Source organism: Manis pentadactyla, chromosome 8 (genome assembly GCF_030020395.1).
Source record: "Manis pentadactyla isolate mManPen7 chromosome 8, mManPen7.hap1, whole genome shotgun sequence".
Classification (NCBI taxonomy): Eukaryota; Metazoa; Chordata; class Mammalia; order Pholidota; family Manidae; genus Manis; species Manis pentadactyla.
The window spans coordinates 17,544,542-17,570,571 of record NC_080026.1 but is presented as its reverse complement, the minus strand read 5'-3'; the positions used below and the strand labels follow the sequence as shown (position 1 = coordinate 17,570,571).

Genomic DNA, 26,030 nt, shown 5'->3' with positions numbered 1-26,030 from the left:
TAACTTTCGAAATAAGCAGCTTTCCTTAAAATAAGAGCAGTGTTCATGACAGTATAAAACCAAGTCCTTCCAATTGCATATAGCAATGACTTTTATTTATTGGGATAATAAAAACCTGTAGCACATAAGTAATATGTAATGAATATATATGTGAGAGTGTGTACTATCTGTGTATATTATATATACAGATGATATGTATTTATATATATATATATGAATACATATGTGCACATGCTATTTGTATGACCTATGGCTATACAATGTAGTTTTATTAGAAATAAATATTTTATGGCTATTTTTACTTAATACCTAACCTTAACTTTCCAGTAAATCTAGGACACCAAGAAATATATGACATGTTTTCCAAGAGTTCTTAGTTTTAAAGGAGAGATAGTGAGGTAAACAACTGCTCACAACACAGCATAATCAGTTCTTCATGAAAACATGTAAAATACAAAATCACAGATTACTCAATGTCCCCACAGAGCTTCCTAGAAGAAATTACCTACGAGACTGACTTCAGAGGATGTGTCAGTGTTGAGCAGATGTAAAGGAGACTTAGCATATCTTAATAAGAATGATAACATATCCAAAAGTGTAAGATACAGAAGATATTGGACAGCTGAGAATTAATGGTCATTAAAAATTCCAGATGGATGAAACTGATTGATTTTTCTCCAAATCAAATTTAGTTATTGACCATGACTTCTAACATGTACAACCTCATTCATTCCTAGAGATTTCAGAGGCCAAATATCTATTAAAGAGCAATTTGGCTAACTACTAGAAACTGCAAATGAGGTAGTTTAATAAAGGCACATGAAAATAATTATATCTTACTTCCACAATTTTGATGCTACAATATTTAATTATATTAAGCTCTTCCAAATTACAACCCTCTCCAAACCTAAGTATACTAGTTCTAAATTTGTGTCGATCTGATATTTGTTTGCACCATCTAAGATCTGGAGATTTAACCTTAGTTAGCCTCACTTGCTTCTCAGACAATGTCACTGTATTACCTACAGTGATTCTTATACAACAACTGCTCTTTTCCCCAGATTTGGCAATGTGGAGGCTCACTGGAGATTGTGACTTGCTCCCACGTGGGTCATGTTTTTCGGAAGGCAACTCCATACACTTTCCCAGGTGGCACTGGTCATGTCATTAACAAAAATAACAGAAGACTGGCAGAAGTTTGGATGGATGAATTTAAAGATTTCTTCTATATCATATCCCCAGGTAAACAATTCTGACACTTTCTTTCCTTTGCAGTGGAAAGTAAAATTTTAAACATGTTGAATGTGTCTCATTATTTCAGCAATTCTATTAGGTTAAATAAAATGTTGTTTATAATATTGCAGAAAATCATGTTTGAGAAAGTTGTACTATGAAGTCAATTTTCACCTAAAATGAGAAAGACTATATTTATCTCAAATACCGAAGTATTCTTTTCTTTCTTTTTTTGTTTTCTTGGCAAAAGTATTATGCTAGTAAAATGGAGCAAGCAGTACCCAGAGTGATCCAAATTTAATGAACACACATATTAGCTCAATTTATGAAAAAAAATTTAAGAGGAGTAAGCCTTTATTTACTCAAACAAAACTAACTGAGTTGATAAGAAATGTTATTGATATTTAAACAGAGATGTTTTTAATTGCCTTATTTTTCTTAAATATTTGAATAGGGAAAGATTAAACTATTTCCTATAGAAACAAGATGGAAAACTATGCAGATATTAAAATTTATATTTTTAAAGAATATTTATTTTAAAGACAGTAAATTAGTCATCAATAGGTAAGTAAAAAGCATAATGTGGGATAAATTTTATCCTAGTTTAGTTACAAAGAATGGATATAGCAATAGAAGTAGCTCTCCTTGGGCAGTGGAATTATGAGTTATTTCATGCTTTTCCTTATACTTTTGTATATTTCCTAAATTTTCTTTGTAAACATATTACTTTTAAAAATTCACTTAAAAGACTTTAAAAAGAAAATAAAGTTTAATGAAGAACTTAAATATTGAAAAGACGAAATTGAAAAGACGAGTTAAAAAACATTCAAGAGAAAAGAACTGAAGCATTGTTAGAAAATCAATTACTGGGTGATATGACTTGAGTGATTTCATTATTTATTATTTTCCAGAATTTTTCTTATAGCTGTATTACTTACAAAAGTAAAAAAAAATCTCTGAGACATTACATTGTTTTTTAAGGAAAAAAGTGACATTATGAGAAGATATAAAAAGAGGAAGACATGTTTGCTTTCAAGATCTCCAAGTCTAGTCAGAGACCAAAGTATAAATTAATTAATATAATAGGAATTCAAGTGTTTTGGTAGAATAATGTTTAATGATTTATTTTGATAGTTTATGTGTAGGACAATATCATTATTCTGTAACCCATAAGAATGACAACTAAACCCATCCCAACATTCTTTTTTCTATATTAGCACCTTTTACTGCCTTAAGAAAAGACAGTTTTGGTTCTGATGCACTGATTTCTGAAAGTATATATGGAGCTGTAAAAACTCTTCTTCTATAGATGAAGAAAGGAATGAGTATTCTGAACTTTCTTATGAAGATCCAGCCTTACTCTACAGAAAAGAAAAATGAGGGCAATTCATGTGTAAATGTGTGATGAGAAGGACGTTTTTCACACATTTTCAATCCTATTCTGTGTCAAGAAGCGATTGCCAGGAACACTATTTCACGCTTAAATGTATTTCTCTTTACAGTAGAAACCCAGTCCAGATTTTCACAGAGTTGAGTTCCCCAAGAGCATGTAAAATTTGCAGCAAGGCTGTGACATTTATATAACCTTTTTTTATTTTCTTTTGATAATGCTTTTTGAATTCAAATCATTACTTGTAGAAATATAGAAGCTTAAATATGAAGAAAGGAGTAATGGAAGAAAGAAATGTGTTATGTGTGATTCTGTACAATTTATATTCAGGAATATAAGTAATTGAGAAGAATTGTAACCATGTACATTATAGTTCCATGATGAATATTATTTGTAAAACATGATGGGTTAGTTCTTTTGTATAATTTCCTATTGAGTGAAAAAAAAGCAGAAAAATCATATAACTATTTCTCAAACTTTAATGAAATGGCAAGCTTTAGAATTTAAAGGGTGAAAGGAATACCTGTTATTGGGAACTAATGACTTTATGTTGCACAGCAGGGACTGTATATTTTCTAGAAAGTGTAGTTTTTACATTACAATAAATATCATTTGGAAGGTTATTGTTCTTATAAAATGGGCTCATTTAAATCCATAAAGGTACTTTGGAAAGCAGGAAAAGGACATTTGGCGGTTATGCTGACAAAATCAAGGAACTTCCTAAGGGGCATTTATGCTTCCGCATGTCTCAGAGACAGCATGGCTGAGCATGGAACCTGGCATGCTGTCTTAAGGACTAAGAGGGAAAAATAAAAAACTACAATCAGTTGCTTCTCAGTGGAAAAGAAGGGAAGTAAGCCAGATCTAGATTTGGATGACTAAAAACAATTCTAGCCCTGGGCAGGTTTCAGATCATCCGAAAAAAGGTAAAGTGAGTTCTGCTGGGGAAGTCAGGAATCTGTCACTTGTATAGAGTCTAGCTTGTTCTGAGTGAATAACTATTCTAGTCATTACTCATGCTTGCTGATACTCTTAAAATCAAAATCATGGATTTCTTTACTAATGTCTAGAATCTTTGCTAATTTCTATTCTTCTCCTCCTCCAGTAACAGGTAAATTACCTGAGAGAAGTTGGTGTGGGGGGAGGAGGCTGGGGAGACACATGTGTGCACATTTACACTTAGAATTATATCCTTTACTGTAGTATACAAAAACACATACACATAAACACATTTATGAACGAATCCTCAAAAGTTTATGATGAGTTCTGTTTAATTCTCCAGAACCTCCTTAATAACCTGGCTAACGAAATTATTACGGTTCTTTCTAGAAGCACCTCCATGTATCTGTAAACTTGTCTAGGACATTTTGTGTGGAGACTCCCATGTTTTACACCAGGGCTTCTATTACAGAATTGTATTCACTTATGCAGTTGTTCAAAATGTGATCCTTAAATACTGAGTCTTTATGAATTGAATTCTGACAATTTTGCTTCCTTCCACTATGCTCTATAAAATACTACCTTCCTACTTAGTTTTAGGGATGCTATGGCTTTATCTGTCTTGAACGAACTGGGCATTCTTTCTCTTAAAAATGTGTTCCCTGCAGATTTGATACCACAACCAATCTATTATTACTACATGCCATATTGTTTTATTTTTATTGCTTGTCTCTATACCTAAAGTAACTCAAATATTTGTGTTTGCAGTGTTTAGCCACTTTCTTGTCACTCTGCAGTCCTTGAAAAAAATATGTTGAATAATTAGAAGAATCAGCGAATGACTGAATGAATGAGCCTTGAAAGGGAGCCACTTTAGTTTCTTCTTTCGTATTGAATTTGTCTATGGTTCTCTGGTCTACCCCAGGGAATCTCTTCACAAGAATTGCAGCAAATCAGAAGCCTTTGTTCCACCTCTCTGATCTAATCCCTGATTAAGGATCTACTGATAAAAGAGAGTTGAAGGGTACTTTTCAGATATCTGCAGTGTCATTCCTCTGAGTTTGACTTTGGCTTACCTGTGTGCTAAGGGTTCTTATGATTACACCATAATCATAGGCACACACCGTAGCATAATCTTACCTTCAGGACTAATATAAAAGTCTAACATACATAATTTAGGTGGGCAATAACATTCTCTAATAGAGCAGCATAAAAGTCCATAAACTTAAAGTAAGATTATTTTACATGTTGACTTTCATTTTTCTCATGACTCCCATTAATTTAAGGTTAAAATGGGATGTATAAATAACTATGTGTATGAATTACTTTTATCTGATTGTTTTCAAAATATTTACTATATGTCCTAATTGTCTTGGCCAATGCCCTTTATACATAGGCAATGCTGATGGAGTTGTGTCTAATTATATCTCCCAAACTGGGTATATGAATGAAGAGAAGAATACTTTGAAATAGTGTTGCAGAATACACTTGCAGCATTTGTTTAGTTTGCTTTCTGGCTGTCTTTTTACGGATGCAAATACTATAGCATCATTGATTTTTAAAACCCTGTAGGCTCTTAAAGTCTGTGTCAGTAATTGGACTGTTTCAGTTTGAGCCAATCTGATTGTCCTAGCAAATCCTCTGAAATGAAGTGATGTAAGCAGAAACTGTTCTTCACAGAACATCCCATTAAAATGGCAACATTTTTTTTCCTGTTGGTCACAGGTAAAATGCTTAAGTAAGAACTTTAAAATAGAATGTAGTCATAACACTAATCATATATTTGAAATGCTGGCTGTTCTATAAATACTGATTTTCCTTCTTTGGGGAGGTAGATTTCTAATTGGGAATATCAATCGACATGGTGATTAGAAACAGCAGACTTTGTATAACCTCTGGTTGTTATTCTTCCTTTTTTAAATGGACAGCTTGCACTCTTGTTTTGAGCAGAAACAAATTGAAAATAAAATGTAAAGACTCCCAAAACATACCTTTAAAGGTATTTATATGTAACCAGAAAAACAGCCTATTTTCCTTTGGCAATATTGCAGTAGTTTAATCTGGATTCCACATAAACAGAAATTACATATTTGGAGAAGTATCCTTGAACTTATTTTGAAGGTTAGCTCTATTTGTTAACCTTTTAAAACTGCTTTAGAAAAATCACCTCATGAAAGTCAACCTTTTTTAGCAGCATCTTTGGATCATTATTAATGTTTAAGACCGATATTTTTCTATCCCTTGAAATTTGTATCAAATGTTTTCCAGGAAGCTGTGGTTTCTAAAAGACGCAATACTTAATAACCAACCCTCTAAGTATAGGGCCTAATTTCTTCTATAAGTCATAAAAATGTAGTTCCAGGCTGATTTCATAAGCACAAGTTTTGATATTTCCAACAAAATGTGTACCTTGCAGATTTTTTTTTTTTTTTAATAAACCAGGGATATCAGTTTTTGGTTGGATTAACATCAATTCATCTGAAAAGAGTGCAGCGTTTCTGAAAGCAAAGTATATTTGTACCATGAATTTTGAATTTTTATAATTTAATAATTGCTTTTTCAGTAACATTAAGCATAGTATCTCTGAGTGAATATGATATTATAAGGAGAAAATTATAAATCATTTTAATATGCTATATTGTAATAACATACAATTCCTTTATCTGTGTGATACCTTGAAATGCTAAATGTCGAATTTAAGGGCTGTGAGTTCTATTCAACATTGGTGGTTTAGTGGATCAAACACTTATGAATTCTTTAATTCTTAAAGGCATTAGGTCATTTTTTATTTTTGGCATTTGATTCATGTTTTATAGGTATTTATTTGCATTTTTATAATAATGATATTACCTTCCTTCTCTTTTCACTTCGTACATATTTACCACATTCTTGATCTGCACTATGCTATGTAGTGGGTTACAAATACAGAAAAGATCCCCCTTTTTCTTTTAAAAAGCGAGTGAATTGTCTTCATCCTATTCAATTCATTTAAATGAAAAATAAAATTAAGTGCTTAATATATGGGTAACATAATGTCAAGAATAAGAGGGATACTTACGTGACCTGCCTTCATTTTCCTTGATTCCTACTTCTCATTCACAAACTTTGAAATCAAATGCATCTCCAATTCCTTTCTATTCTACCTACAAAGGTCTTTCAAATCCATTCAGTCATCCTCATTCTCACTCTGTCCCATATCCAGATCACTGTCTGATCATCTTGATGGGTCTTGTGGCCTCAAAGTTGCCCACTTTTCACCCACCCTTATGATGCTGCTTGAGGACCTTTCTAAAACTACATCTCACTTGATTTCTCACTTAACAACAACCTTGTAATGCCTTAACACAAGGTCAAAGTCCAGAAAGTGGCCAGTATATAACAAGTATCTAACATTAATTGAATGTTGAATATTTGCCAGGCATTATCCTATCTGTGTGACAGCCCTGCGTGATCTGATCCCTGCCCAGCTTTCCAGCCTCTTGTCCTGTACTTTCAGACCTATCATTCCACTCGTCAAACATGTTGGAACTGCGTTCAGGTCTGAAGCTCAACACGCTCCCTCCTGCTTTTATATTTTTGCACATGTCTAAAACAGTATTTGATCATATGTCTAAAACAGGAATGTTGCCACCTCTGAATAAAATACCATTATCAATCATCTATTGGGTTGATGTAATTTCTCCAAGGAACCCACTGGCTACCAGAATTTCTCCCATTGTAGCATTTATGCATTTAAATTCCTTCCCTCCACTAAGCTATGTGAATAAAAGGACTGTATCTTTGTTTGTTTGTTTGGTTGGTTGTTTTTGTTTTTAGAGTTCATTGAGTTCAATTTTTTTTTCTGTATTTTATCACATAGGTCAGAGGCAAAGTATAGAAGTTTGAGTCACCACTGCTGTGTCCCCATTCCCTAAAATAATGCTATTTTTGGCATTTCATATGTATCCTTCTGATACACATATACAAGTGCATACACATATAGTAAGTAAATAGGATCATATAAAAGGTATTGTTTTGATTTCCTTTCTTTTAACTATATAGATACAGCAGTATTTTACATACAGTTACATAGGATTTTATCATTCCACTTTGCAGCTAACTAGTATTTTATTGTATATAACAATATATATTATTTTCCTAATGTATGTATATTTGCATATATAAAGGATATTAATTATATTTCTATTATTCAATCATACCAATATTGGCAAGCATTAGTCAGGTTTTAGTAATCTGCTATTGTAAAAAATTACAGAAACATTCTTGAAAGATCTTTGTGAGCCTAAGAAGATATTTCTGAAGACTACAGCAGCATTAGGAAAAAGATCTCTGGTGGCAAACTGCCTGGATTAGTTCATATCCTGGCTCCATGCATCCCTCTGTATTTACTTAACCTCTCTGTATTAGTTTCCCTACTGTAAAATGGGAATTATAATAACAGGGCCTTTCACATAATTTTTGAGACTTAAATGCAAAAAGGATTTATAAATCACTTAGGACAATGCTTGGCAAATATTAAACACCCAATTAATGTTAGATATTTGTAATTAGCCAGATATATTCAAAGACATAGATTTATTGGATCAGTAATATGTACATGCATATTTCGGTAGATATTTTGAAAACTTCCCTTCAAAAATGCTAAACATTTTCCCTTCCACCAACAGTATTTGAGCACATACAGGATACTGTCAACACTCTAGACTTCAATTCTTTTTTTCACATGTATGTGTGTGTATGCATATATGCACGCATCAGTTTATATTTGGATATATATTTACATATAAATCTAGTGTACTTTCTTACATTGCTATTGGGAATGCACATTTTTGCTGTTTTTGGTTATTTGGATTTCTTCCTTTCATTTACATCCTTTGTGCATTTTACTGTTGGATATCTTTTGCCCTTTCATATATTCATAGATATTTATAAAATCTGGTAATTAATCTTTTGTCCATTTTATATATATATTGCATGGGCTTTCTCCCAGACTATCACACATGCTGTAACTCAACTGATATACAGAAAGATAATTTAAAAAGGAATTTAATCTTTAAACTTTATGTGATTATTTTTTGCTAAAACAGTCTCCCCCAAGCCTAGTACATTGGTACTCCAGAAATATACCCTGAAGAATTTAGGTTTGGGTTGAGTAAAACAAATAGGATTTTTAAGTAATCAGTGATCTCTCTGAGAAATAAACACAAGCAAAATACCAGAATCATGTATTGTCCTTATGCAAAACATCTTCATCCACAGAACATAAATATAAGTATCAGGTATAGGCAGTTATAATTTTAAATAAATCTATTAATATGATTGTATTCATTCTAATTACAGTATTTCCAAGTATCTCAAATTGAATTCACAGTCCTTGAAGTTAATTAATGGATGATATAAATAATATTTATTGAATCTTATAAAAATATGGAATTTAGATGATAAGGGTGGATCATTGTAGCCTCAGAGTCTGATTAGGAATTCAGCAACTATGCAGATAATTAATCCCTCAAATAATTTCATCATTATCAAATCTAGGTAGTTTCAAAGTATTTTGATATTGAATAAATACAACAAGTTATAGTGTAGATTTATTCATAGAACATTCATTAACTTTAGATACTAAAATTGTTTGGTTTAGATACCAAAATTATTTATATATTTAGTATTTCCTCTCAGAATATGTATTGTTCTAGTGTGTGTATGTATATGCAACTAGTGTAATATTCTAAAGTTTCCAATTATTAAATTCTACACAATTAGACTGGATGGGCCTGATTAATTTTAATTTCCTTAAGGCTTGTTCAACAAGTCAAAGTAGGAAATTTCAACATTTTTCAAAATGATGCAAATGATCAAGAACATTGTGTACAGTGCATGGATTTTTACTGTCAGCATTAGGATGAATTTTTGTTTTATATGAGCTTTAAATATGAATCAAACATAGCTCAAGTGCATGTGGAGGCTTTGTCATACCTACTTTCATCTTGCCATCTTCAGACTGCTCCAATTTGTTTAATTTTAGCATAACTAAAATTGAACAGCTTAAAATTATATAATTAATTACATTAACTTTCAATTCTGATTCTTGATGGAATTGGGTCGATCACTCTGACACTCACCAGCAGTCATTTTCATAAAGTTATTGGTGGTCAGGTGGTCACACATTGTGGATTTCTTATCTTAAATATTCTCAGGCTAAGTCTCCATAGGTGTATGGTAGATTATCTTTGCTGAATTTCTATGTTATCATCATCTTTTAGTTATTTTAAATAAAATATGAGCTTAATTCTGGAATTACTTGTTTCCATATACTTTCAGGAAAGTAAGCAGAGCCAAGAATAACTTTCAGAGAAGTGGGGAACCCAGTCTTGGCTAGATTTAATGATAGAACGTGGGTTAAACTTCCCAGATTGAGGCTCTTTAAAATAGTCCCTTGCAAAAATAAAACAAACAAAAAACCGATCACATACTTGCCTATTAGACATTAAAATCTAATGAGAGATTACCTCAGCATTTTAATAATTTGCAGTCCCTTGGATGTAGCTCTCTTTTAGCATATTAACACAATTATCTAGAAAACAAGAATTCTATTTTTATGGTTATGTATATCCAGTGGGAATATGTGTTGAAGAGAGCTTTGCAGCAAGTCCTTGGTAGGAAGGAATGCTGGACAATGGATATCAGCCCGAATGAAAGGGTGCATAAGGGAGACAGGTTGAGGGCTGTACAAAGGGATAGAGAAACAATTTCTTAAAAGACAGGATGCCTATTTAACAAACAGACTTTCTCCATAATTTTACCAGAAACAGCATTAATATATAGTAGTTACTGTTAATAGAAATGTCAATGACTAAGAGCAGGTGGCTGACATATTGATAACTGTCTGGCTATGAGCCACCTGATGTGAAATCTCTACTTTAAACCAGGTGCACACATACGCATGGATTCATTAACACATAGTCAGTGAGGTAAGTGCTATTCTATGTTAGTTATCAAGAAAGAGTCATGTTTTAACTGCAGCAAACATGAGTTAAAAAATAACAGTTATTATATTTTAATAATGAAGTGTTCAGTTTAGCCTTTATCTTTGGTTAGTTTGGCTCAGCAAATAAATTTAAAATTATATATGGTATTAGCAATTTGAACTATGGTATATTCTAAACATATGGAAACACCAATAAAATGTCTTTGACAGGTAAACTTTCTAATTTACATGATTGAAATTAAGATAAATCAAGTTATAATAATGGCATATTTATTACTGAAAATTATTGTCAGAATTATCATTATTAAAGGAGTTCCATTAGGTGATCATATTAATTTTTTGAACTGTTTTGCATCATAAACTTTGTATGTCTTGGTGCAATATCTCTGTTTTTAACAAGATTTGAAAACTGTGATTAGGGTTTTGTACTATTTAATAATTTAGGAAATTCTATTATTTCAACGTAATTAAATCAATCATCAATAAATGTTTTCAATAAAAATTTTTATTTGAATTAAAGAATATAGATCCCAAGTGTCTGAATAAGTTACGTAGTTGATCCAAATGAACAACAATTAAATATATTAACTAGCCTTTGATCTATGATATATAAACAACAGTGGAAGTAAGAGTGTCCTGACTGGGAGCAAGGTATGAGAAAGTACAGCATTTTTACTAAAAGTGGCTGTTATATGGAAGAGCTTAGACATTTGTAGATTCAGAGGACAAGAGATCATTAGGACATGATCTTAAGTTCTATACCAAGAAGCTTTCCAAAAACATTATTGATTGATTTGCAATATAAAAAGCTTCATATTTCTTGAAATCTTCAGACACAGTCTAGATGTCTGCATTTTAAAGGTGCTCTGATGAGAATTGAATAAGAGGTTAGATTTCATTTCTTGTCAGATCTTTGTAACTCTAAAATTCTATCATCAGGGAAACTTACATATCAATGAATTAAAACACATATTTACTAGCCCCTAGATTAAGATGGAAAGGAAACAAATTTAGCTCTACATGAAAAACTTCTAACAAAAGAGTTATCTAACCAGGGAGGGCAGGAAGCATTGAAGAAAAGTTTCTATATATCTTTATTTGCTTGGGACAGACATGGTGCATGCCTGTTATCTGGCAATAATTATTAATAGCATCTCTTTTCACTCACAAAAGTTTTCTGATTTGAACATAAATTATTTGGTCATTCTACTTATAAGTCATTGAGTACACTGTACACGGAAGTAACTGTCTCTGAAAGAGGCTAAGTGGACTGACAGAGCATCATTATGGCATTGAGTGTGAGGTAGACTTCAATTCAGGCAGATCCTTGTTTTACCAAAATCTAGATCAAAATGCTTTTTCTGTGTCTATTGAGATCATCATACAATTTTTATCCTTTCATTTGTTAATGTGATGTATCATGCTGATTGATTTGCAGATATTGAACCATTCTTGCATCCCCTGGAATAAATCCTACTTGGTCATGGTGTATGATCCTTTTAATGTATTATTGAATTCAGTTTGCTAATATTATTTGAGGATTTTTGCATCTATGTTCATGAGGGATACTAGCCTGTAATTTTCCTTTTTTGTAGTGTCTTTGTCTGAGTTTGGTATCAGGGTACTGCTGGCCCTGTAACTGAGTTGGGAAGCATTTCTTTCTCTTCAATTTTTTGAAATAGTTTGAGAGCCATAGGTATTAACATTTCTAATGTTTGGTAGATTCACCTGTGAAGTCATCTGATCCTGGACTTTTGGTTTTGTGAGGAGGTTTTGATTTCTGATTAACTTTCATTACTAGTAATTGGTCTGGCAAGATTTTCTATTCCTTCTTGATTCAGTCTTAGAAGACTTAGAGGAAGATTGTAGTTTTCTTGGAAATTTTGCATTTTGTCTAAGTTGACCAATTTGATGGCATATAACTGTTCATAGTAGTCTCTAATTACCCTTTGATTTCTGTGGTGCTATCTGTAACTTTTCATCTTCTATTTCTGATTTTATTTATTTGGGACCACTTTGTCGAACCAGCTCTTACTTTCACTGATCTTTTCTACTATATTTTTAATCTATATTTCATTTATTTCTACCCTGATTTTATTATTTCCTTCCTTCTACTAATTTTTGGCTTTGTTTTTCTTTTTCTAGTTCCTTTAGGTATAAGTTTAGATTGTGTTTTTGAGATTTTTCTTATTTCTTGAGGTTGGCCTGTAATGCTACTAACTTCCTTCTTGAAAATGCTTTTGCTGCTCCTCATAGATTTGGAAACTTGTGTTTTCATTTCTTTTATCTTAGATGCATTTTGTTTCCTATTTGATTTCTTTATTGAGCCATTGATTATTTAATAACTTGTTGTTTAGTCTTCATATGTTTGTACTTTTTGTTTTCTTGTTGTAACTGATTTCTAGTTTCATACCATTGTGGTCCAAAGATGCTTGATATGATTTCAGTTTTCTTAAATTTTTTATGATTCATCTTGTGGCCTAACATGTGATCTATACTGGAGAATATTACATGTGCACTTGAGGAGAACATGAATTCTGCAGTTTTGATGTGTAATGGTTTGTATGTTTCTATTAATGTGTTGTTAAAGGGCAATATTTCCTTATTAATTTTCTGTCTGGATGATCTATCCATTCATATAAGTGGGGTGTTAAAGTTGCCTACTATTATTATATTACTGTCAATTTCTCCCTTTATGTCTGTTAATATTTTCTTTATATATTTAGATGCTTCTATTTTGAGTGTAGAAGTATTTGCAAATGTTGTATCTTCTTACTGGATTGATCTCTGCATCGTTATTCAATGTACTTTGTCTCTTATTACAGCCTTTGTTTAAAGTCTATTTTCTCCACTTATTTTTTCTTCTTTGTTTTTGTTTTCTTTTGTTTTCATTTGCATGGAATGTTTTTTCTATCCCTTCAGTTACAGCCTATATCCTTAGCTCTGCAGTAAGTTTCTTGTTAGCATATACGTGGGTCTTGTTTTTTTTATCTCTTCAGCCACTTTATGTCTTTTGATTGGAGCATTTACTCCATTTACATTTTAAGTAATTATTAATAGGTATTTGTTGCCATTTTGTTCATTGTTTTCTGGCTCTTTTTGTAGTTCTCCTCTCTTCCTTTCTTCTTCTCCTATTTCTTCTCTTATGTTTTGATTTGATGACTTTCTTTAGCATTATATTTGGATTCTCTCCTCTTTATTGTTTGTGTGTTCATTATGAGTTTTTGGTTTTTTGGGGAACATAACACAGACATTATTGCTTTAACACCCATTCCTGGTTTATAAGTACACATCTGTGTTTGTCAAAGCACTCAGTGGTGGGAATCCACTGCATTTAAGTATTCACCTTCTCGGAGATGGTTATGGTAGCTCCAATACCCTGCCACCACTAACTAGTTTCTTCGACAAATAATATATAGTGTGCCGAACACTCTTCTAAGTAATAGCAATATAAGTTCTTGTGGACTTATGTAAGAATGAGGAGGGTGAGTTATATCTGGAAGCAAAGTTTCTGGGTCAAAGAATTTTGTTAGAAGGTTTTGAAGAATCCCAGAAAGTAGCTTATCCTAGATGCCTATTAACCTTGTCATGATTTTTTCATTAAGGAGGAATCCGTTTTTTTAATTTCAGATATTCATTTGTTCTATTTTGAATATGCAATACATTCACATAGTTCAAAATAAAGCAAAATAAAAAGGTCAGTATGGAGAAATCTTGATCCAACTTCATTTTTACCCACTCTACTTGTCTTGCCAATGGGTTTCAGCCCTGGGCAAGTTCTCTATGGATTCAGTGTGACCAAAGAAATTGACAGCAAAATGCTCCTTGGGGTGCAAGGGTAATACCCAACTTTATTTCCAGGTGGCAGGTCAGTCACTAGAATCCCATTCCCTCAGAGTGAGTCTGTATGCAGCAAGCCAGTCTCTGCCTCTGGGCCCCTCTGTCCACACAGCCATCCCACACAGGTGTCCCACACAGTCGTCCTCTGGGCCTCTGTCCTCGGCGCTGCCGCCACTCCAGCCTCTGCTTTGCTCTCCTGCAGCCTTGCAGCCCTGCCACCGTGTCGTGCCCAGAGCACTGGGTGGAGCTCTTTATATAGAGTCCACAGCCATGTATTGCCCACAGGTGTGCAGTGAGCTAGTCAACCACGGCCAGGTGAGAACCCTGGCCACAGGAACTCTCATTTTATCCACACTACTCCTCTGCCACACTTTGTATTAATTTTTCCTATGTCCTTGCATTGAGAAATCCTTGATTTTGATGTAATCAAATTCATGGACTTTTCTGCCTTTTCATGGATGCTTTTGATAATTTTTTAGAAACAATTTTCTAGGTTTTTTTTAGTTATTCTTTCTTCAATATTTTGGTTCTTTGTCATATTATTATTAGATATTTAATTATTGTAAATATTCTCAACTATATCTTTTTCTTACTAACTTTAAAATCATATGCAAAAGGTACAATTTTGCTTCACTCTTTTTTTAATAAATAAAATCTGGGTTTTGTCCTTTAGAGGTTACTGAGAAGTGCAATGCATGAAGAATTATGTTTTCATATTGTGCTATATTTAAATGACACATTTTAAGAAGCTTTTGCAAATGGCTTGGCAAATGCTGCATAAGCATCTATTATTGCAGCTCTGGTCTGTAAAGATAAAGTAGGTTGATTTACATAAGAAGCCCATGGTCTTCCTGAAGAGAAGGAGCCAATCCTCTTTCAAGTTCCACATTTAAGGGGTTAAACTAGTGTGGCCACAAGAAAGGAAGTAGGTCATAGAAATGGTAAAGAGGACCAGAGGGCCGATCCTGACCCTGAGTCAGAAAAGGTGGGAGTAGACGCAGTGGTCTGGTACACAGAACAAAGATGAGGCCACCGAATGTAACTGACAGCTCCTGGGGCTGGCTGCTCCCTGGAAGCAGTGTGCTCATCTGGGACGAGCAGGTGGGACTAGGAGGTGCCAATACTTCAGCCACTCCACAGTGCTTTGGGCGTGACCTCCAGAAGTAGTAGTTGATTTCTAATGAAGAGGCTCAACCTTATTTGTCAGACCCTTCACTCTGTTAAAAGTGTTGTTGGCCTCATTTTCATTTCTGTCTCTTCATGGAAGACCCAGCCACCATTCCTCCCTGAGTCCTGAACCCGGTGGCACTATTCCACTGCCCTCCGATTCTCTACCACATCATCTCTATGACACCAAACTCTGACATATTCTTACTCTCTGTGGAAGTGGCTGTGTGAGGAAATCAAAAATGTTCCTTGGCAGAGAGCCTGGGCCAGCTCAACAGGAACACCCTCATTCTTGGGCCTAAGCCTGAGTAGAGAGTCAGGCTAGCCTCACGTAAGAGCAAGGTACCACCTCAGGGCTCACGGGAATCCCAGAACAGAAAGTTCTGCTCTTGTCCTCAATGTGAGACATAAATATTCAAGGGCAGCTTGAAGTACCATCGATGGTACCTTATTATAGCAACCTGAACTAATTAAGACCTCACTGCAGAATCTACATTTTAATGAGACCTCTAGTGATGCTTGTTCGTGTTAAAGTTTGAGAAGATCCTTCAGTCTTACTTTCATCTCCTCTGGCTGGCTCTTTTGTTTCTCTCTCTGGCCCTTGCAATTGGGACACAGGTTTTTCCAACACTGGATCCTTTAAATCTAAAATCATAAGCTTTATCATATGATTACTCCATACAGAAAGGAATTCCAGCCAAAAAATAATAATAGTACAAGTCTCCCTGTTCCATTTGAATGTCAGATCGGTAACCAGATTTACCCACTACCTCCTCATTAAAAGAACTAGATTGGGTTCCTTTAGATTCAGACACTCGCATTCATGTGATTATATAAAGGTAAATGAGGTGAGACAGGAAGCAAACAGATCTTGGTAGCACCAGGATTTAAAACTTTACAGTCTAGGAACTAAAGTTTTCCTTTACCTTTCTTTTCGTTACTTATTTTTAGAAGTAGGTATTTCCTTTTAATTATGTGTAATTATACACATACATTATTGCCCTCTTTAGTTTTACTGTTTCAATATGATATATAAACAGCTTAGGCATATAGAGATCAGCTGTTCAGATAAATGCCAATCATGTTGTTCTTGCCGTTTGATCCCAACCAGCCAAATGAGCGTCACCCAGGAACTTATAAACAAACCCTGAGGGCAGTGCCCAGAAATCTGTGTCTAATGAGCCTCCAGTTGATTCTAATGGGCACTACAGCTGAGAACTCCTGTTGTAACTCTTTTATTTAGTGTGCTCCATGTACCAGCAGCATTCTCATCACTGGTGCTTATTAGTTACGGAATCTCAGGCCCCATTCCAGACCCACTGTTATGGAATTGAATGGTTGGGTCCCCTTGAAATTCATCTGTTGAAATCCTAACTTCTCAGTGTAATTATGTGGAGGGGTGGCCTTTGGGCAATAATTAGGTCATGGGAATGGAGTCCTCATATATGAGATTAGTGCCTTTATAAAAGTAACCCAGAGAGCTTTCTTTCTACCATGTGAAGATAGAACAGGAAGTTGGCAGCCTGTGTGTGACCTAGAAGAGGGCTCTCTCCAGAACCAGACAATGCTCGCACCCAGATCTTGACCTTACAGCCTTTACAACTGTGAGAAATCAATTGCTGTTGTTTATATGCCACCCGCCCCGCACTCCCTAGTACTTTGTTAAAGCAGTCCAAACTAAGACACCACTATAACAGAATCCATACTTTAACAAGATCTCTGGTGATTCTTGTGCATGGTAAAGTTTGAGAAACACTAAAGTCTAGCAAAAATCATTCACTCTCAATTTTATCTCCTCTGGCTGGTTGTCTTGTTGCTCTCTGGCCCCTGTAACAGATGTAGTTTTTTCCAACAATGAGCTCCTTAATTCTAAAATCAGATGACTAAGGTTTATAATATTACTCCATATAGAAAGAGGTTCTAGTCCCCCCGCCTGCCACAAATGCAAAATTCCCTGTTAAATTAGAATGTCAGATAAATGAATAATATTTTTATGTGAGTATGTCCTATGGAATATTTGATACCTGGACATATTTATACCAAGATATTGTTGATCATCTGATTTTTTTAACTAGACACCCTATACTTTCTTTTGCTACACCTGGAAACTATATAAAGATCAAAATTCCCCCCAGAAACTAGTAATTTCTGCCAGCATCAATATGAATATTTGCTAAAAGAGCCATGTCTTTTTACATAACAGCTTTGAAGTTCCTTTTGGAAGAGATAGAAACTGAAGTCCTGGTCTCTACCCTTATATGCTTTTGTATGCCTACAAAAATATCATTGAGCATAGCTTTATTATTTTAAACGGGAATGGCCTTGAATTACAAAACATCTTGCTAGTTAACATTTGTCAGAAGGACTTAAAATTAACTATGAAAATACAAAAAAAAGCACAAACATTCATTTTGGAAAATATTCTCCAAAATACAAAAATCAGTATCAACAATTCTTTACAATGGGTTCAGTCTTTCAGGTTCTGAAGGCTTATTCCGGCTTGCCCGTGAGGAGTCCCTATCACTTTAAATTTGATGCTCTCTCTGCTGGATCACTGCTAAAGGTTCCTCTAGTCTTGGAGGATAATCGGCAATACCTACTTTGAGTGTGAGAGAGACAGTGTGTGTGTGCGTGTGTGTGTGTGTGTTTAGGTTAAAATTGTCTCTTCTGTCATCCATGCTGGGGACTTGCAGTGGAAAACAGGTTCAGTGCTGGGGCGAAGGGGTATAACTAAGACACCCTCCTGAAGAAATCTCTCTTGGCTGTCCTTGGACCCAACCCCTTGTGGAGATGAAGTGCAGCCCTTTGCACTTTTATTTGGATGAGAGTTCTAGATGAGAGCACTCTTTAATTTTAGTAATATACTCTAAAGTCTGTCCCTGCTTGCCAGGTTTCCAGAACTTACATAAATGACCTTAATCAGCAATATCATTATTGCAATTTAAATTCTTACTGCGGGAGTACTATTGAAGTGTAATTTGTAGTTTCTACCCAAAGTCTCATAGAAGGTATTTCAGGGATATGTTGCTAACAATGTACTCATCTATATATTTAAAATCTATTTTTGGATAAATTAGAACATTAGAGAGCTGTACATTTGATCATTTCACTTTGTTGGAATTGCCTTTTCTGACTTCTCTTTCGAAAATTCATCATGACAGCGATTCCAGGGCAGACACTATCTTACCTAGGAACCCAGTCAAAGGAAATTAAAACATGTATCAGTGAATGGGTTTTCTGGCTCCAGAGCAGGGACGGAGGCTCTGTGTGTGTGTGTGTGTGTGTGTATGTGTGTGTTTGTAGCAGGTGCCATGAGTGTTTTGGGCCAAGCCTAATCAACTTTGCAATGCCTGCCTCCATAGCTGGGTGTCAAAACAGACACAAAAGCAATGGAATGAATAGAAAATCATGTTCCCTCACCTGTTGGCCAAAGCTCAATGAGACGGACATTAATCACCATCTTTCCCCAATATGTATAATCTGTTTTCCTTTTTCTCTGGTATCCCACACGGTGACGGTCAGTTAATAGGGAAGCTAGTCTGATTCTCAGCTTCAAATGCTCTTCCTCCTTCACTCCTCTTGTGTATCCAGGCACCAGGGGTTTGGGCTGTCAGCTCTTGCTTTGACAAATCTCTGAAATGGATCTCAATAGGATATATATATACACACACACACACATATATATATTTACTCAGACCACATCACACCATGGCTCAAAATTCACACCTTTTCTCTAGTCCCCATTCTATTTTAAGTCCAGCTGCATTGTACAATATATTTCACATGAAATTACACAGGTTCAAATATCAAAGTAATGTATTACCTAAACGTAAACATCACCATATCCCTCCCATTACCAAGTTATCACTGTTTTTAAATCCTCCTCCTATTGTAATAATGTAAATTCAAAGGAATTGCAGTACAAATATTTTTCTCCAAAAATGTATTATTTCTCTTTTCTCTGCTGGAAGGGTGCCAAAAGCAAAAGATAATACAGGAGTAGGATTAGAGTAATTAATAATGCTTGGACACTTTGTTTCTCGCCATTATAAGCATTATGAGGGGTTAAAGAATAACTTAGAGCTCATCATAAATATTCCTTTTATAACACTGTTTCTTATTCTTATTAAAATGCAATGCAAAATAAAATTTTAATCAAGGCATTACCTCCAAATGAAACAAAAATAGTGCAAGCTTTTGAAAATGTGGTTATAAGTACGTGGCAAGAAATTGTTAAGATTATCTCTTGGAATAATCTATAATAGAGCAAGTCAATTAAGTTACCCCATTTCTTTTAACTTAGAAATTTCCCTACATTGTACTAAAAAATTCTCTTCATTACAAATAACTCCTCTAGAATTTTAGTGGAAATAAATTTCTACAAAATTAGAGAAATGTGAAGACATAATCTAATTTTGACAAAGTAATGTCAGGCACTACTTTCTGCACTCTGGGTGATGGCTGTCTTTATCAACAGCCAGGAGATCTTAATATGTGAGCATCTGTCCCAGAATAGTAGGAACTAATTTGAAATTCCTTTAATTTTTTTCTCCAAATCCATAAACATCTAGCTCTTGGGAAAAGTTGATAGCAGCCTGTTGCTACAGAAATAAAGAAGGGTAAATATGTTTTTTGTGAAAGACACAAGAGCTCTGGAGGCAAATGCCCAAGGCGATCTTCATTAAGGAAAGTATTCATTTGACTAGTTTCAGCAATTTAAACAGCATCTATGTGCTGTCATTCTGTGATCTATTTTGGACTTGAACACAACTGTAGGGGATTGCATAATTTATTCTCTTACGGAAAATATTTGTAGTTATTAACTCTTGGACTCAGCATTCAAAATACTGTGTTTCCAACACTCGGCTAGCAATCCAGACACATTCAGCCTCCATATCTTTATACACTTACATCAGCCCAGAATGCTCTTATCCTTTATTCATTTGAAAAATGCCTTGTCCAACAACATTCTTGTCCAACAAGATGCTGTTATCTTTTTGCTGATTCTTCCATGGCACTTTATCTGGGTCTAAAATTGCATTTCTAGCTATGTGTTTTTATTTCCATCATTAACTCAATTGGGAGTTTCTCACAGGCAAGGACTTTGATCTATTCATATATCCTCGCCCAGTGCCTGCCACAAATGCTCTCCTATATATTGGAAGTCTGGGGGAAAATTCCCAGAGCAAAATATCTTTGAAACTGAAGTCAGTCAAAGGGAGAAATAAAGTGGGAGAAACTCATTTATTGCTGTCCACTTCTGCTTGCCCGTGTCTCTCCAACCCGGCTGCAAAAGAAGGGGCCCCATCCAACCTCTCAGGTCCAGATACTCCCAGGCTCCACAGTGTAATTTCCTATTGATATGGAGATGACTACTTTTCTCCACCCCTTGGAAACATCTATTGATACGGAGATGCACCAAAGCCAGAGGAAAGCTTCTGGAAATATTGCAATTTTGCCCACAACATGCATAGGAGAATGGGCAGGTAGTAAATGAGTGAATGGACAAATGAATAAAAGTAGTGTTTATTTATTCAAGCACATTTGAACACTATGAATTTACAATTTATTCTAATTTCCCAGTATTGTCCAGCACCGAAGAGAAAAGGTTCCAGATTGTAGTTAAGTGTATATGAATATGAATGTTGTATAAGAGGTAAAGATACTGTTTTCTGCCTAAAAATAAGGAACACAAGCTCTGACTTTGTAACCAATGGTTCAAGACTTAGTTTTATAAGAGTTCTTTAGTTTTGACAAATCCTTGAATCTTAATGAGTCTCAGCAATTCATCTGTAAAATGGGAATAATAAATTTTGCCCTAACTACCCCACAGAAAAACTATAAGCATCTAACCAAGTGTGATATTAATGGGAAATGGTATGTGGTCTATAAAGCTCTGTGTCATGGTTTGCAAATGATAATTCTTTTTTTAAATGTAATATTCTTTACATTCTTCCTAGATACTGAACGTTCAAATAAACAAGTTGAAGGGCCTCTTTACAGTAATACACCTGCCTCTTCTAGTCACTCACCCAGCAACAGAGATGATCAGAACATGAGTGGGTCTTTTGCAGTGTATGAGCCAGTTCCCCTGTGCTCGAATCTGTCAATAGCTGTAGCCTGTGGGTTGCATGTCTCAGAACCAAATTAGTGGTAAGGTATCTGTTGAAATCAGGCAGATTTATGAAAACTCAAGCCTAAAGGCAAATGCAGAAATCCATTAGTTTTCTAATCTGACAACTAAAGAAAATGAATGAAAAGTCTATTTACTCATACATATATCCTGTTATTCAAATGTTTTATTGTAGGAACATAAAAAGCACATAGGTATGCTGCTAACTCTTGGAAGCTATCCTAACTTTCACATCTTGCTTTCTTTGGTCTTCCCGAGTAGAATTAATCACTCCATTCTCAGTGCTTCTATAGAATTGCTCAAACTGGATTTAAAATGCCACATTGCTTTGGAGTGATTCTGTTTGTGAGTCTCCTCCTTGCAACAAGGAAGCTTTTTCACATACCTCTTTTCCTTTTGTATCACCAGGAACTGTCTGGCTCCACACCTAGGACTTGCTAGGGCCTCAGGAATCACTGATTCTTGAAAAATCATAAAGTTTTAACCTTTTTCTTTAGACCCATTAGTACTAAGTAGGCTTTGAATGAAACAAGGGAAGAAGAGGGCTTGAATACATGGCACAGAATATAGTTTGGGAGAAGAATAAACACATGGCTTTATTTTTCAGAAACTTTGACAGTAATGGAAGGCTGTGTAGCTGCTTCAACTGAGTATTGAGCAAACGAAGGTTTTTCATTTGTTGAAGCAATGCTCTCGGTCCATTTATGGAAGGAACATAGGAAAGACAACTAGTTTAACAAAGGCCCTTATAGAGAAAGGTCTTAGGAATCTGTTATAAAGCTTAATATCCTTAGTGTTTTGGCATCATAAGGGCTGAGCTATAAAACAAATAGGAAACATGCTTGTGAGAGAAAAAAAAGGGTTTACTTTGTACAGAAAGCATAAAAATCTACAGCCTCTCGAAAGAGAGAGAGAAAAAAATTGGAAGTATTAAAGAAGTGGGAACATGACTTTGGAAAGATGATATTACTTTAGATGCTCAGATAGGACTAAGGAGTTTAAAGCCCTGACTGAGCAAGAGGAAAATTAGTTAGTTCTACTCATTTGGCAACCTATTTGAGTTGTAATGAAATGCATATGAATGATTTTGCTGTTCAGTCTTGAATCCATTTTTTTCTTTTAACAAATGTTAAAATAAAATTCATACTCCCCAATCTCATTAATGTTACCACATAGAGGTGATGAAGACAAGTTAATAAAGCAGTTGGGATGCAGTTGAAAACTAAGATGCAGGGTGAAAAAAATGTACAACAGAACATAAAGGAAGGCTTCTGAAAATAGTGTTGGGCAGTAAGAGCACTCTTTGTGAGTGAAGTGATATCTAATCTGAGACATAAGTGATGAGCAAAAGTTAGGGAAAAGGGAGACCAGTGGGAAAATGGAGTTTTTCTGGTAGAAAGGTCAAAGTGTATCACTGCAGAGAATTAAGAGAGCATGGTGCTGTCCAGGAGCTGAAAGTGAGCAATTTAATATGGCTGGAAGAGTTAAGAAGCAGCATGGAATTTATCTCAAAGGGCAAGTGGGTGCCATTGAAGGATATAAGTGGAAAGTGGAAAGTGAATTGATATTATTTGAAAAGAACATTCTGGCTGTTATATTGTGGAAGAACTGGACTGGAGATGGAGGTTACAAGATGTGTTGTTCTCAACCAAGTGTAAAATGTTGATGTCTAAACTCATATAGTAGTTAAGAATTGGGAGATGTACACAGAGTCCAGGAATATTTTTGGGGTAGAGATAACAAAATGTACTGATTACTTGAAAGTTTCAAGTAAATAGAAGAAAGTAGTCAAATATGATGGCAAGTTTTTGATTCAGGCAACTGGGTCAATGGTTACTGCCTTAGCCTGAAATGGGGACCCCCACAAAAAAGTTCCTTTACAATAGTCATAGGACTAGATGATGGGGAATGAAATACACATAAATTACTCAACATTATTTGCTGTGCCATATTTACAGCTTAAATTTCTCCAGTGCTAGAATACCTCTAGTTCCAATTTAGTTTAAAGGTTGTTTATTGATTTCTTGGACATCAGTAAGTTATCATGGTGGGTGTGATGGGAATCCATAATGAACTTATGGTGTATAGAATGTGGTATCCTGTGTTTTTACAGAAGAGCAAAGTTAGAAAAAAATTCTCAAGATAATACTGAAAATGATTTGGAAAAATTTGAGATTAGCTTGAAGAATAAAATCTTGAACATTGGCAAAATAAAAAGTATTATTTCTCTGTTATGATAAAGAAAATCTTATGGGGATCTTCTAGAATGTCATTTGTAAGGAGATAGAATAGAATGTTTAAACATTCTATGAAAGAAAAGAGAAAAGAAACGTCCATATGGAAACATAACAATGAGGGTTCAAAAAAGACTGGTTATATGATTGGCAGCTCCAACATAATGAACTCGGCTGTCTGTGAAACTTTGCAAGTTACTACTATTATAGATAAAGGCCTCTCTGATTATTATCTTCCATGATTAGTAACCAAGAAAAGACACTAGATCAGTTTCATTTGTTAAAACAAAAGGCTAGTTTCAAATGAAGTATCAGCTGTCACTTACAGATCTGGTAGGAGAAAAACTCACTTTTTCCTTTAACAGGGAGATATGTTCAGCATTTTGATTTGTCTTGGAGAAGGGATAAACTTATAATTGCCTTCACAATTGCAGGAGCTATTCATTTATAACTCTATCAGTCATTTCTCAACACTGATATTTTTGAAACATTCTTGCCATTTCTTTTATAGTTGAGCCAAGATATAAAGAATACATTGCTATTTCTAATGAATTCAAAGTTAATATTATAATATGAAATAATAGGAAAGTAGAGCAATGTTATGGAAAATACATGTCTGCACAATTGAAGTTTTGTAAGTTTCTTAGCTTTCTTCACGTGCATTTTTCAAAAAATGGCAAATGCTAAACATCATTATTTTGAACCTGATAATTATATTTCTTACTATCAGAGAATAAAGCTTTCTAGATAAAGCATTTATATATTTTCTTTAATACAGTACTAAAGCAACTGGCTTAAGGATCACTTTAATCATTAAAACACTTAATTTAATCATTTTTAGTAATTCACATTTCATTTATTTAAAATGAATATGTCTATGCAGGGAAAATAGAAATAAAAAGATATTTGTTTATGAAAGCAATGAGAAACAACTATAACTCTAATACTATTGATAATCACTGAACATTTTTGTATACTAATCTCTGGATAGAAAAAAAGGAAAGGAAAACAATTAACTTGTATACCTTGAACATTTTCCCACTTAGAAATATTTACAATTCATTAATTATGAGTGCATTATATTAAATTATATGGATTAATCAAAATTATTTATTCAACCCTCAATTACTCTAATTCAAGGTCATTTAAAATGTTGTAAACAACAGAGCAGTGAATTTTTTTGGAATTAATCTTTTCCCATCCTCAGTATAAACAGTAGAAGTTAAGATGTTAGAATAAATAGTAAAAGAAAAAATCCAAGCTTCCTCATAATCTGTCAACTTTCTCACCTATCTCCTCTAAGTCTACATTTATGTCTTTTTAGTGTCTATTCATTAAGTACTACTTTCATTTGTTAGAAAGCTTTAGAGATTCTAAGATGAGTAATGTATAGATAATGGCTATAAAAGAGCATACATCTATCAGGATGAATGACAAACACATAAAATAATATCAAAAGACTGAATCGTCTGAATAGTGGGTTGAAGAATAAAATGAATGCCATCTGCATCTAGAACTACAAGGCATGCCTAGAAGTCTAATTAATTAAATGTTCTCCTGCTATGCTTGGGTTAAAAGAAGAGCATTGGAGGGGCAATTGGAATGGTTAGAGGTAGAAATATTTGAAATAAGAGGTGCAGTTTGTGAACTCAAGAGCCATAGACATTTTGCTCTTTGAAAAGCGGCACTCACCCGGCCAACCCATCAGGAAAACCAGCAAGCTTTGCCCACCCAGGCAAGAAGAGACCGTGCACCTGGGGGACTGCGGCTGTCCTCCAAATGGGGGTATTCCTGACTTCTAGCTCACTTGTGAGACCACAGGGTCAGTTTACATTTCAAATTATCATTTGGGTTTATTTCACTGGGAGAAACCACTCCTATTCAGCACCAAAGCAATACAAAGTTTCCTATAAGTTGAACATTTTATTAAAAGCATGGTTATATGTAAAGGGTGCTTTTGGAATTCAAATTATAATTTGGTTATGGAACAGTTCCTATGTCTAAGTGAACTTAATAAAACCACAAGTTTTTTTCAATATAATTATAACTTTAGTCTGAGAATGGTCAAATTTATTTCTGATTAAAACCCCTGGATATTAATTACAA

The 26,030-nt window shown here is 34.4% G+C and overlaps 1 protein-coding gene across 6 annotated transcripts in view; it reads left to right on the top strand.

Annotated features, from left to right (window-relative positions):
* GALNT13 (polypeptide N-acetylgalactosaminyltransferase 13) overlaps positions 1 to 26,030 on the top strand; it is a 529,379-nt gene that overhangs the window by 354,307 nt on the left and 149,042 nt on the right. For all 6 annotated transcript variants that reach the window (XM_036928301.2, XM_036928300.2, XM_036928303.2 and 3 more), the window contains one exon: positions 1,062 to 1,242. In XM_036928301.2, the coding sequence (XP_036784196.1) occupies positions 1,062 to 1,242 (181 nt within the window). The remainder of the gene's footprint in view (positions 1 to 1,061; positions 1,243 to 26,030) is intronic.